The sequence below is a fragment of the Mustela erminea genome, chromosome 12 (assembly GCF_009829155.1).
Source record: "Mustela erminea isolate mMusErm1 chromosome 12, mMusErm1.Pri, whole genome shotgun sequence".
NCBI classification, from domain to species: domain Eukaryota; kingdom Metazoa; phylum Chordata; class Mammalia; order Carnivora; family Mustelidae; genus Mustela; species Mustela erminea.
Genome location: NC_045625.1, coordinates 85,387,266 through 85,400,109, shown reverse-complemented (window position 1 = coordinate 85,400,109; position 12,844 = coordinate 85,387,266). Strand labels below are relative to the sequence as shown.

At 47.6% G+C, this 12,844-nt stretch overlaps 1 protein-coding gene across 9 annotated transcripts in view; it reads right to left on the bottom strand.

Annotated features, from left to right (window-relative positions):
* The window catches only part of SMARCA2 (SWI/SNF related, matrix associated, actin dependent regulator of chromatin, subfamily a, member 2), a 179,562-nt gene that overhangs the window by 94,601 nt on the left and 72,117 nt on the right, over positions 1 to 12,844 (bottom strand). For all 9 annotated transcript variants that reach the window (XM_032308343.1, XM_032308334.1, XM_032308342.1 and 6 more), the window contains exons 20-23: positions 7,182 to 7,289; positions 6,483 to 6,569; positions 3,158 to 3,204; positions 833 to 999 (exon numbers count right to left, since the gene is read on the bottom strand). In XM_032308343.1, the coding sequence (XP_032164234.1) occupies positions 833 to 999; positions 3,158 to 3,204; positions 6,483 to 6,569; positions 7,182 to 7,289 (409 nt within the window). The remainder of the gene's footprint in view (positions 1 to 832; positions 1,000 to 3,157; positions 3,205 to 6,482; positions 6,570 to 7,181; positions 7,290 to 12,844) is intronic.

Below are 12,844 nucleotides of genomic sequence, written 5' to 3'. Positions count from 1 at the left end.
AATACATGTTTCCTTCCACTCATTTTTTTTTTACATAATCTTATTCACTTGAGAGAGAGAGAGAGAGCAGAGGAGCAGCAGAGGGAGAGGGAGAGGCCGGCTCCCCGCTGAGCAGGGAGCCCGATGTGGGGCTCGATCCTGGAACTTCCAGATCATGACCTGAGCCAAAGGCAGAGGCTGAACCAACGGAGCGCCACCCCCCATTCATATTTTCTTACCGATTTTCCAAAAAGTGAAATACCAGGCAAATCAAGCAACTACTTCACATAGTTGTATAAAATCCAGGACACAATGGGGCCCTATCTCTTAATGCAGCATGGAGATATGTTCTACTTAGGAGAAGAAAGAAGCTTTAGCGATAATTCAGTATCATCCTAAATGAATGATTACAGTGTTACCAAAGAGAGGAGACACAGCCTTCATCCCTTTAAAATAAGCCTCAACAGAAAAAGCTCAGGGCTCATCAGAACATTCGGGAGGGCGCGTAGCTAACCCACCATCCCAAAAGCAGAGAGGGCTTTTAAATTTTAGCTTAGTTTCTTTGAGTTTAATCGTGGCAATTATCAGTGCCACGAGTCCACTTGCGCTGGCTTGTTGGGGTTGGGGGGAGGGGGGGCAAACAGCTGTGCCAGTGATGTCGGCTTCTTTTAAGCTGGAGGATATAAAAAACGCTATCTGGCAAAGCTGCCCCTCACCCTGCTAGTTAACTCTCCAACAACTTCCCTCCTCCTGCTGGCTGGGGCTGGACCTAAGGGCCCCCTCACACACACACCCCCTCTCCCCCTGCACGCCCCATGGCCTGGCTTCCAAGCCTGATCCCTTTGGGACTCACCATCAAGGCGAAGGTACAGGAAGTTCCGAAAAGCAAAGTAATCCTCCATGATGGTCATGAGGGACGTCATCTGGCAGAAAAGCAGCACGCGGTGATTAGTTGCTCTCAGTTTTGGCAGAATACGATCAAGCAGCTCAAACTTTCCTGAGGCCCGATACAGCTCGGCCCTGAACCCAAAAAGGCAAAACCAGAAGACGGTGTTACTGCTGTCTTCTCCAAGGATCCAGGAGAGCCTGAATGAATGTGTGGATATCCACCCCAGAGCGATGGGGGCAGGGCATGGAGAAGGAAACACTTCTCTACAAAACCCACAAAGAGTACGTTCCAGATGCTACGTATGGGGACTGATTCTGCAAAGAGAAGGAAATCCTTTCATGTTCCTAATACTTTCACTCTCTGTCTCTCTCTCCCCCTCCTCATTCTCTCTCTCTCTTTCTCTCTTATGCACACACATAGTCATGAATCTGTTATATTTCCTTAAATTGCTACTTGGTAAGCTCGTAAAGTTACTAATTTAGGGCATTTAAGATGTGTCCAAATATTTCTTGAGCATCTACTACAACCTGCTGGGCACAATTCCAGGCACGTGTATAGGGATGGGAAAACAGAACCCCTGCCTTCCAAACGGCTAATTGCAAATTGTGATGAGCACTAAAGAGAAAAATAACAAGTTGCCATGAGACGACACATAGCAACACAGGACATCTTTAAATCAGAGCAGGGTTTGGCAAATTTAGGGCCTGGCCCGCTGCCTGTTTTCGTAAATAGAGTTTGACTGGCGCGTAGCCAGGCTCACTCATTTCTGTTTTGTCTATGTGGTGGCTTTCATGCCACGCAATGGCAAAGCTGGGGCACAGAACTTTTGACCCACAAAGGCAAAAATATTTGAGATCTGGCCCTTTAGGGAAAAAAATTTCCCAGCCCTTGATGCAGGTGACCTTGATGAAGAGAGAACAATTGAGCAAAAACCTCAAACAATGAACAAGACAGCTGGCTAAAGAATGCGGGCTTGGAAGAGGAGGGGATTCCAGGAAGTGGGGAGAGTATGTGCAAAGGCCCCGTCGCGTAAAAGAGGCTGGGGAGTCGGAGGAACTGAACATAAGCAACAGGGGAATTCTGGAGATGGGGCAGAGGGGCAGTGGGTGTGCGGGCTGGGGGGAGACAGAAGCCAGGCAACTCTTTAAGCCACACTGACTGTATTAGCTTTAAGTGCAACAGAAAGCCCCTGAAGGGTCTGAAACAGGGCAGTGGTGAGATCTGCCACCTCTATATGTCACCATGTCCACTGTACAAATGGACCGGGGAGGGGACATGAGGTCTGGGTTATGCAGAAATTCAGATCACAAAGGGGATGGTGGGGGTGGTACCTGCTCTCAGAGTGTCAAGGAGCTAAAGCAGGGCCTTTGCTCCTTCATAATAAACTCCTCTCTTTTGTCAACAGGGATGTGATAAATTATTAAAACTTAATTGTCGGGTGGCTATGGCTGGCAGAACTCATCAGCGCACTCACTCGACACCACCACAACGACTCATCAGCAACTGCTGGTAGCGTGCACCGTCTCTAACGGACACATTCTCACGTGCATCTTCCCCACCTCTGTCCCCTGCTCCCGGCCTGTAGTGCTACTCTGCAACCCTGGCCCATCTCACAGCACCAGGCGTGGCCACGGGACCCGGAAGAGAGGGAAGCAAGAAGGAGCAGGACAGCCTCATGGCTCTGGTTCTAGATGGGTCCCAGTCCTAGTTCTTAGCCCAGTGACACTGTCTGCCCTTGGGACCCAAGTGTGGCCCCCACATCCTAATAATCAATGTCCCGGGTACAAAACAGAGACTTTCTGTGAATACAAGCATCTTTTCCGTTGTTGTTGTAAGGATGGCCACTGCTCACAAAAAAACCCACTTCCTGTACGGACCATACTTTGATGAACGTAAAGTCACACGTCTGTAGGGTGGATAAGACCTTTCTTCCCAACCGCGCCCCTGTTAAGTATCTACTTGAAATTCAGTACGTTCCATGGACTTTTGGCCCAAGCTACACTACTGGTTGTGAGTACAACTCTTCCAAGTTTCCACCGCGTTTTTAGGACACAAGGTTACTATTAATTCTATTAAATGAGATCCATGTTCTTTGAATAGGGACTTGATCAAAGCATGCAGAAGTTAATGCCAGAGAGGGCTAATACCACTTTGGTTAACAGCTCTGATGCTGAGGTGAGCGGTGGGCACAGAAGGCTGGCAGTGTGTGATAGGAAACACTGGGGCGTGAAAAGTTTCGGGATGACCAACAAACCGTTTTTTGGAAGAAAGATAAATTTTAACATTTACCCATTGATGACCCCATTGGAATAGCCCAGGTGTTCAGCAAAGGATTCCTTTAAAAAAGAGAGAGGAGAAAAAAAAATGATTAAAAAAAAAACCCACCCAGATATGTAAAATTATTAATTTAATAATTATTCTTTTGGTGAGGTCGTCCCATTTATTTCTAGAGAATAGTTAAATAAAATAATCAGTAAGTATGAAAATACTCCTTAGACGATGAACCAGAAACTCAAGGTCTTTGAAGGCAGACTTTGAATGCAGACATAAACGTGTCCTGGAGGTCCCATAAGTCTCCAGAATCTCATAGAGACGTCACGGTCAGTTCACACATCAGACAGTGATTAAGCATCTACTGACCCAGGGCTGAGCCAGGCAGGTGGGGGGGGGGTGTCCAGAAAGAACTGAACTATCTGTCCCCTAGGAGTTTAGAGTCTAGACTAGAGAGAGGGCCTAACAGAAGCAAATGAGGATTCAGACGGACACGGAAATACACTGCAAAAATATTTAACAGGACAAGTCACGGTGACTGTATACTATATTCTAACTCTGAATTTCGAGAAATCCCGACAACCCTCCACACTATGCTTTTCTCTGTTACACATACGGCCCTCAGTGGCCACACCGGCCGCTCCCTCAGGTGGCCGGGCCCCCGTCTTCAAAACACAGAACTTGAAATTTCAAATGAGAATTTCAGAATTTCCAATTGAATTTAAACTCCTGAATCATGTAATTCCTTCCTCACTGATCCTGTAGAAGAAATAAAGGACTGAGAATCCAGGCTGACTGGAGGGAACAGGCGGCCATCTGTGGGGAAGGGAAGCATGTCACACCTTCACACTAGCCGCCCGCTGTCTCCCTCCTCTTCCTTTCCTTCCCTCAGCAGCAAAGCTGCTCCTCCCAGGGGACCAGCTCTCTTCCCTCTGAGCTTTCCTCTCACGTCTGCTTACTGCCCATCGTTGACGGTGGGCTCTGAAGGTCACCACCGACGGACAATGGCCACAAACCCCACTCTGACTCCAAGAGCCACGCCCTCCCTCTTCACCTGTAGCCCACACCTTGCTACATTTGGGGATCCATCCTTATCGCTAAGCAGGACTATAAAAACCCGAGAGTGGTACATGTCTGTGCACGGTGATAAGTTTAGGGAATTAGCATCATTTTTTGTTGTTGTTGTTGTTGTTGTTTGTTTTTTTAAAGATTTTACTTATTTATTGAGAAAGAGAGGGAAAGAGAGCACAAGCAGGGGGAGCCACAGGCAGGGATGAGAGAGAAGTAGGCTCCCCAACGAGCAGGGAGCCGGATGTGGGGCTCGATCCCGGGACCCCGAGATCATCACTTGGGTAGAAGGCAGACGATTAACTGACTGAGCCCCCCAGGCATCCCAGAGATCGGCACCCTTTTATAAAAAATGTCTTCATTTCCCTGGTTTGAAGGTCCCCAGGGAAACAGTGAGCCCAGCAGGGAAAGGGGGCTTCTGGGCCGATTTCCTATGAACAGAGGTGATGTGCAAAGCATACAAAGACAGAGACAAAAATGCACACACCAGCCCTGAGCCAGAGCTGGGCCACGTGTGCCAAAGACTCTGGGTCTCATGGCTAGGAATATGCTTCCGAAAGTTTTTATGTTCAAAACAAATTGCAAATCAGTCCGTCTCTCTACTGACGGCTATTTAGAATATGCAAAGAATGGAGGGCAGGTTACTTAGGCTCAGCTCCCCAGCTCCCCGGGTTCTCCAGACAGAAGCCTGAGGACGGAAGGCTTCATCCCCCTTCTGACACGGTCCAGCACGTTTCAAAGGCTAATTCTTTGCATGACAACCAAAATGAAGTAAGACTGACACTTAATTTTCCTAACTTTAAAGTCCTCAAACCCTTCTATGAATCAGAATAAGTATCTCAAAATTGTTTTCGGGGAAGAAGGGGATGGGACGGTGGGTGACCGGTTCACCTGCCCTGACACTGGTCACTTTCATCATTTGACATTTTTTTTTTTTTTTTGGCTCCCACCAGCCACAGACCAATACAGAGCTGCTACTAATTCATCGATACCTTCTACCTGTTTAATATAGGTTATCAATTTTTAAGCTACTTCCTCTGTGATTTATATATTTTTGTTAAAGTTCTGCCTCTGCCAGTCCCATAGGCTATCAGCACGTGATGACGGGACAAGTGCACGGAAGTTTGGAGACGCGAAGAGATTTTCACCAGGTCATGGTTACAAAGTGGCCCAGGGACACAGCCTCCTTGTTGTACGTGGGATTCTCTTCACCCGAGTGTTTCAACAGCCGTGACTTTCCGTGGGATTTTATTTTCGTCGCTGGTCCTGCTGCTGTTGTCCACGGACTTGGGTGTAGAGCTTGTCTGCCTATAGACACCCTGCCCTCTGGATGTGGTGGCAACAGCCAGCTCAGGCTGGGACGGGTCCCCAGAGCAGGGAGGGGGCGTGCCGTGAAATACTCATCTGACAAGCGTGATGGCCCAAAATAAGGGAGGGGAAAAAAAACTGTCGAAGTCAAGACTATTTCAAAGGCAGGTGTGTTTCAACTTGATTTTTATACTGTAATTATTACAATTCTGATTTCCCGGAACCTTCTTTTATGTCCCTTTTATTGAACCAGGGCAGGCGCCGGAGGGCTCGCTTGCACGCCGTGGCCAGGAGGCCCCACCACGACCCCATGTCTCGGCCGCTACACGGAACAGTGGGGCCTCTGGTGTGGCTCCTCTTCCCTCCCGCTCAGGTCAACGGCTCCCATGGGGCTGAAGTCCTGTCCATTTAGGAAAGTTATTTACATGCCGTGAACAGGCCAGAAAATGTGCTTGCCCCTAAAAATAGCTTTGTGAGGACCCGAGTGTCAGGATAAAAGCCGTTATGTCGGGATGGAAGCCAGAAAGGAGAAAGGCCGATCTACGGAGCCGCACCATAGGCAGCGTCTGTTACAAAGAAAATACTTCGAGGGCATCTTCCTCTCCAGTGGGTACAAACACGTCACCGTAGTATTTTTCATAGCCTCCTTCCTCCCGTTTCACGGCTCCTACCGTAACGAGGCCATTCACATCCTGTCCCCAGCCCACGGGACGAGCCCGAGCTTGCAGTGTCTTCTCGATGCTTCGCACTGTTGGTTCTAAAATTCCAGATGCTTCAGCGCTCGGTGCCAGGGAGGACGGGGAACCGGAACGTTCACGTGGGTCGATTCTCCTTGTCGAGCTTCAGAACACGTCCTTCCAGCGTCCACACGCGACTCGACCCTCCTCCCTTTCTCCTTTTTAAAAAAGTGGCGTGACTAGGAACAGGGCAGGTGGGATCAGAAGCGCAGTGGAGAACGCGGACTTACCTCGATGTGCTGGAACATATAGGGGTGGTTGCAGATTTTTCTCAACTGCATGATGGTGTTCATGAGGGTCTTGGCACCTCCCTTCCCCTGAGGACGAGCGGGGAGAGCAAACACAGAACAAATCGTTAATTGACCGGATACCCCCCATTTCTTAAACAGGAGGCGTTGACGAAAGGGCCAGAGGTCTTCTCCGTAACCTACGCCTGTGGGGATCTGGAGGTCCTGTGCTATAAAAGTTTCTCAGTGACAGATAGAACATCTTTCTCGTGACTAACTTGTGCTACAGGAGGGAGCCACACTGAGTTGATGGCTTGGTGACATGATCGACTGTTCCCCAGGATTCTGGGAAGACAGAAGCCTGGAACAGATAGATGCCCAGGGAGGGACACAGGGTTTTAACACCTTCTGAGGTGCTCCCTGCCGACATTTAAGCGGAATATATTCCCTGTAGAACTGACATGAGCAGAGATAAAAGCTATTTTGGTGATACGGATGTACTCCACTATTCCTGCCCCGATGCAGTTAGCGATTAGGAGGTTATGAGGTTTCCTTTGGCAGCTACGGCAGCTACGGAAAAGGCCCAGAAATACGGTTGAGTAGATCAGCAGGAGCAGGGACGCTTCCTGGGAGGATCCGACGTCACGGCCCAGGGAAGACAGACACACCCCACGCTGCCTTGCATCATCTTCCGAAACGTACCTTCTTATCTTTCTCTGAACCGTCCGTGAGGAGGATCCCTTTGGCTTGCATGTGGCGATAGAGAATTTTCTGCAGCGCGGACATGTCACACTTGATCACGTATTCCACCTGGGGGAGAGAAAACAGCGGGTGTGTTGGAGCAGGAGAGAGGAAGGGGCCTGTTCTGAGAAGACCGTGGGGACGTGGCAGTGGGCGGCAGTCCTGGAACTCTGCGGTCCCTCCGTTTCCCGTCCCTGGATTCATGGAGTCGGGGGTGGGCTGGGGGTGGCGGTGGAGACCGTGGTCATCACTGCTAAAGGGACCATAACGATGGGGGAACCTGCCAAAGGATGTATGCGATCGAGGGTCACGTCTTTTGAAATTTCTTGACTTGCTCCATATTTGAGAGAGAGAGAGAGAGAGAGAGAGAGAGAGAAGCTTACAAATTATTCAAATTCAAAGATGCTCAATATAATTTCCTCCTAGTATTTCTTCCACTGCCCAGTATACCCCCTTTGATATAAGAGAAAAACACTGACTGTCCGATATCCCAAGACTTGCTCTGTAAGACATTTTTTTTTAAAGATTTTATTTATTTATTTGACAGAGAGAGATCACAAGTGGACAGAAAGGCAGGCAGAGAGAGAGAGAGAGGGAAGCAGGCTCCCTGCTGAGCAGAGAGCCCAATGCGGGACTCGATCCCAGGACCCTGAGATCATGACCTGAGCCGAAGGTGGCAGCTTAATCCACTGAGCCACCCAGGAGCCCCTGTAAGATGCTGTTGATAATTTATTTATTTGACAGAGAGAGAAAGAGAGAAAGAGAACAAGTAGACAGAGTGGCAGGCAGAGGGAGAGGGAGAAGCAGGCTCCCTGATAAGCTAGGAGCCTGATGCGGTCCTCGATCCCATGACCCCAGGATTATAAACCTGAGCTGAAGGCAGACGGCTAACCAACTGAGTCACCTAGCAACCCCTGTAAGATAATTTTTTCAATGGTCACAGGCAGCAACCCCCAGTATTAATCCACAAGTGAGAGCTGTAACAGCCCTAGGTTGGCTGCCACTGACCTCTGCTTTTCAGAGACAAGAGACTACTTCCTGTGCGGATGGCAGGTGGGAATTGGATGCAACTTTATGACCACCTCAAGAAGGCAAAGAAAGCCTCATGGGCTTCCAGTGGGACTATCAAAAAAAAAAAAAGGGAGAAAAAAATCCGATTTAAAACAGTTAAAGGGAATTCACGTGCCCTTGGCTTAGCACACACCTGCAATACTTCTAGAAGGTTCTTAATGCATAAATCTGCCTTGATTATTTCCCGGTATTATTTTCTTTATTAAAAAAATCCCTAGAATACAAATGTGCAATTTTCATAATAAACATCAGATAACTGCCTAGAAATCTGCAGAATGTGATTAAAAGTAAATCAGCAAGCTGCCTAATGTTTAATAAACTGATTAAAAATGATCAGGTTATTTTCAGCTCCGAGGGCCAGGGCGAGTAGGTCACAGATGAAGAGAAGTTGAATATTCATTCAATTGTGGCTTCAGAAGGAACCTGTCGGGCCAGATGGAACTGCAATTAATAGCCTTTCGCCACTTGTTTTAATGCACTAAAGACTGGAGAAAGGGTCCTTTGCAGAAAAGTTAAGGGAAGCAGGTGACCTTTTATACACTTGTTTTTGTTTCTAATGAATGACCTTGGCCAGAGGGGGAAAAACAGAAATCTCCAAGTTTAATAAATAAGAACACACTTGCTCCAGGCTTTCTGTTCCAGATGCCTGATCATGTCCTATTTTTAAAGTACTGCGACGTTTTCGAGAGCTGTTCACTCTCAAAATGAAATCTGATCACGGTGAAGAAGAGTGTTGGACAACTTCAGACGCAACCAGTAGGAGCATAAAAATGGCACCAAGGCAGGCGCCTGGATGGCTCAGTCAGTTGAGCGTCTGACTCTTGATTTCGGCCCAGGTCATGACCTTGGGGTCGTGGGATCAAGCCCCACATCGGGTTCTGTGCTCAGTATGGAGTCTGCAGGACTCTTTCCCTCTGCCCCTCCCTCTCTCTAAAATAAGTAAATGAATCTTAAAAAAAAAAAAAATGGCCCCAAGGCTTAATATCACTGAGCTCCTTCTGTTGACCAGGACCTACACGGAGTGCTTTATGTCACAAGACAATGTCATGTCTGTATTTTATACAGACCCTGAGCCTCTGAAATTTAAAAGACCGGCTCAAAGTGATGGGGGTATTTAATGGTGCGGTTAGAACTGGAAACCGAGTCACCGAGTCCACTCTCCTAAGCTCTGTGCTGAGGACGACCTAGGAGACATTCAGGCTTTCCCACGCTCACCGCCATCGGGGGGACTCTCTGCAGGAAGGGATGGCCCCACTGCTGGCTCTTAAGTGCGCTGATACAGAATTAGGGACGGCACCCTCAACCCCCTTCCCATCAGTCAGCCAGTGCTAAGTGCTGGAGGGGAGGGAGTATGGGAAGTAGGAGGCACGGATGATGATGCCACGTAGATAGGGATGCCAAACCACACCGCCCGCAGCACACTGGTCAACAGAGAGGTGAGCCCACCCCGAGGACCTGACAGCAGCTCAAGACTATGGCGTGTGGTATATTACCACTTTCGGAACAGTAACAAAGGCGGAATAGAGTAATGTTTAATTACATCAAGCATTCCAAATGTCTGCATCATGAATGTACAAGTTGCCCATCTCGGTGAAGCTGATTTGTTGTTTCTTGCAGGTCAAATCAAAATTAGGACCGATTTTAGGTAGGTCAGCCTCTAGTGAGCTTCTGACACTGTACACCTATCTTAGCATATTCAGGCATCTCTCTCTCCCTCTCTCTCTCTATACACACACACACACACACACACACACACACACACAGCCATCTGCAAGTCTAGTTGGTTCTTGATTATCTATGAATTAACAAAGTGGACAGTCAGCATAGACAACCCCAAATGGGAGCTAAATCACAAGATCAATTTTTATTTAGTTTACGTTAAGTTTTACATCCGTCCTTTCGTACGAGCTGCCAATCTTTCCTGAGTTCAAGGAATGGATTTAATGCTACAGCCTGGTGGTGGTGTTGGGGTACTGGGGGGATGGTACCTTCCCTTGCCCACTAGGTGTGTCATCGGACTCATGACATTATTAAATCCTCATTGATAAAAGCTCGTTTTTATTAAATACTCATCCATGAACAAACACTGCTTTTGCTACAGAGCAGAGCTGCACTCACCCAACTTTTGACCCTCCTATGGCTGCTTTAGTTCCACCTGAGCACAGTCCAGCCACAAGACAGAATGACCGTGTAGGACACAGAAAATATATTTTGTATTTTTACAAGTTTTCCTAGCGTAAGACTCAATAATAAGAAAAGAAATGACCCAATTAAAAAACAAACAGATAGGCAAAAGACTTGAGCACCATTTCATCAAGGAAGACATATGGGTGTCAGACAGGCAAGGAAAAGATGCCCAACACCAACAGATGTTAGAAAAATGCAAATTTATCACAGGATGCCAGTGCACACCTGCTGACATGGCTAAAAAGGTCAAGAAACTGATGGCAGCCGATGAGGACTGATGAGAACGAGGAGGAAAGGCAAGGCTCAGACATTGTTGGTGCAACCGCACGATGGTTCCAGAAGTTTCCTACAAGGCTACGCGTGCATTTCCCATAGGATCCGGCAATCCTGTTGCTGGGTCTTCACACCAGTGAAATGAAAACCTATGCACCATGGGTACAGCACATGCATGCATAATTGTCAAAAACCAGAGAAAATCCAACTGTTCCCTCCGTGGAACGGACGGACCTACTGTGCTGCGTCCATAGACAAGAATGCTAACTCAACAATAAAAAGGAGACAACCGTGGCTATGGGCAACAACTTGAATGGAGCTCCAACACAGTACACTGAGAGGAAAAAACCCAGAAGCAAAAGGTCTGATGACAAGATCTGATGTGTGACTCCATCCCTGTGACATTCTGGAAAAGGCAGAGCTACAGGGATGGAGAACAGATCAGCGGTCAGACCAGGACAAGGGTTCCAGAAAGGATGCGACTAAGAACAAATAGCACCAGGGACTCTGTGGGGGGTCCTTGGAGGGAGAACTGTTCTGTGTTTTGACTGTGGGTGTGGTTCACACAATTCTGCATTTGTCAAAGCCCACAGAACTATAGACCCCAAAGAGTGGATTTTATATGTAAATTTAGAAATAAAGTTAAAAACAAACAAACAAACAAAAACCCAAAAAACCCCCACATCCTTAATGGGTGGCTTTTCATGAGAGCATTTCAGAATGACTGCTCTGGAACAGCTGGCCTTCTTCCTGCCATCAGCCAGAATTCCTGCCCAGGCTCTTAGCAAGGCTGAGAAAGACAGACGCGTTGTTTGTGGCCATAAGCAGATGGTGGCAGAGGAAGCTCCTTAACCCCCGAGGATGATACTTCAGTGGCCAATGTCTCTCAGGTAAAAAAAATCCTAACAAGACAGAAAAAGTAGAGAGAACGCCGGCCAAACCACACCAACAGCTACTTACGTGGGCAAAGTGGTGAGTTCCCCAACTGCCCTGGAAAGGCTGGTGAGCACACAGGTGGGGGAGGGGCCACCGAAAGCACGAGGAGGAGCAGAGCATGAAAGAGAACTTGAGAGGAACGGAAAGGGGAACTAGAAGTCGGGGCAGCGGGAGCTGACGCCGAGGAGGAAGGCAGCAGTGGCTGTCGGCGTTGAGAGCCGACACACACCAGGCTTTGACTCAGGGGTCCTGCATCCACTTAGTCCTCTCAACGATTCCATGAGGCGGGTGGTATTTCTCTGCCAGTTCACCGGGAAAACACGGAGCCCCACTGCATTCACTGATTGATGCCAAATGGTTAGTAAGACACAGGGACGGTGACAGGGCGTGTGCGCTCTGACAGGAGGCCCATGATTTCCACTCCACCGAGCTTCCTCCATGAAGGGGAGCTTATCCGTAGATAATGTATCACATACGGGGCTAGATTAACATATATATACTCATATACTCAAATACTACCCTGAGTATTAAAGAGGGTAAGTATACTTTACGCAGAAGATACTGCGCTATAATCTAACCCTGATTTCTTTTTTTAAGTGTACCAATACTCAGGGGGCTCTTTTGTGAATGGAACAGTGGAATAAATATTTTAGTAAAGCAGAGAATTCCTTTGTGATACAACTCATCACCCCATGGTCCTTAGGCTGGGCAAGTCTGGATTTTTATAGAGTGGATTTTCTTCAAACTGGGCATATTTCCAACTTGTGATGAGCTTTCAAAAATCTATCTCTATTAGCCAGTCCTGGAAATTAAGTAACTAAGATGAAGACGTTCTAAAGAATGAATAAATGAAGGACTTCAGTTAATTACCCTTGATTTTTATACCTCTGCTAAAGAAACAAAGGAGCCCAGGACACGTTAAAACCGTTAACATCTGTCTCTATACCTTGCAGGATCTCTTGCTGGGAAGTAGTTCAAGGTGGCCACTGGACCATTCCCCAGTTTATTCAGTAACTAAGGTCCTCCCTGAACAGTGAGAGGGTCACCCAAAGACACCGAGACCATGGGAAGTCAAAAACAGTATCAAGACCATTCAACCCAAGATGCAGTCACTAGAAAAATAAAATACTTAAATACTTAAATATTTAGGCTTCTGC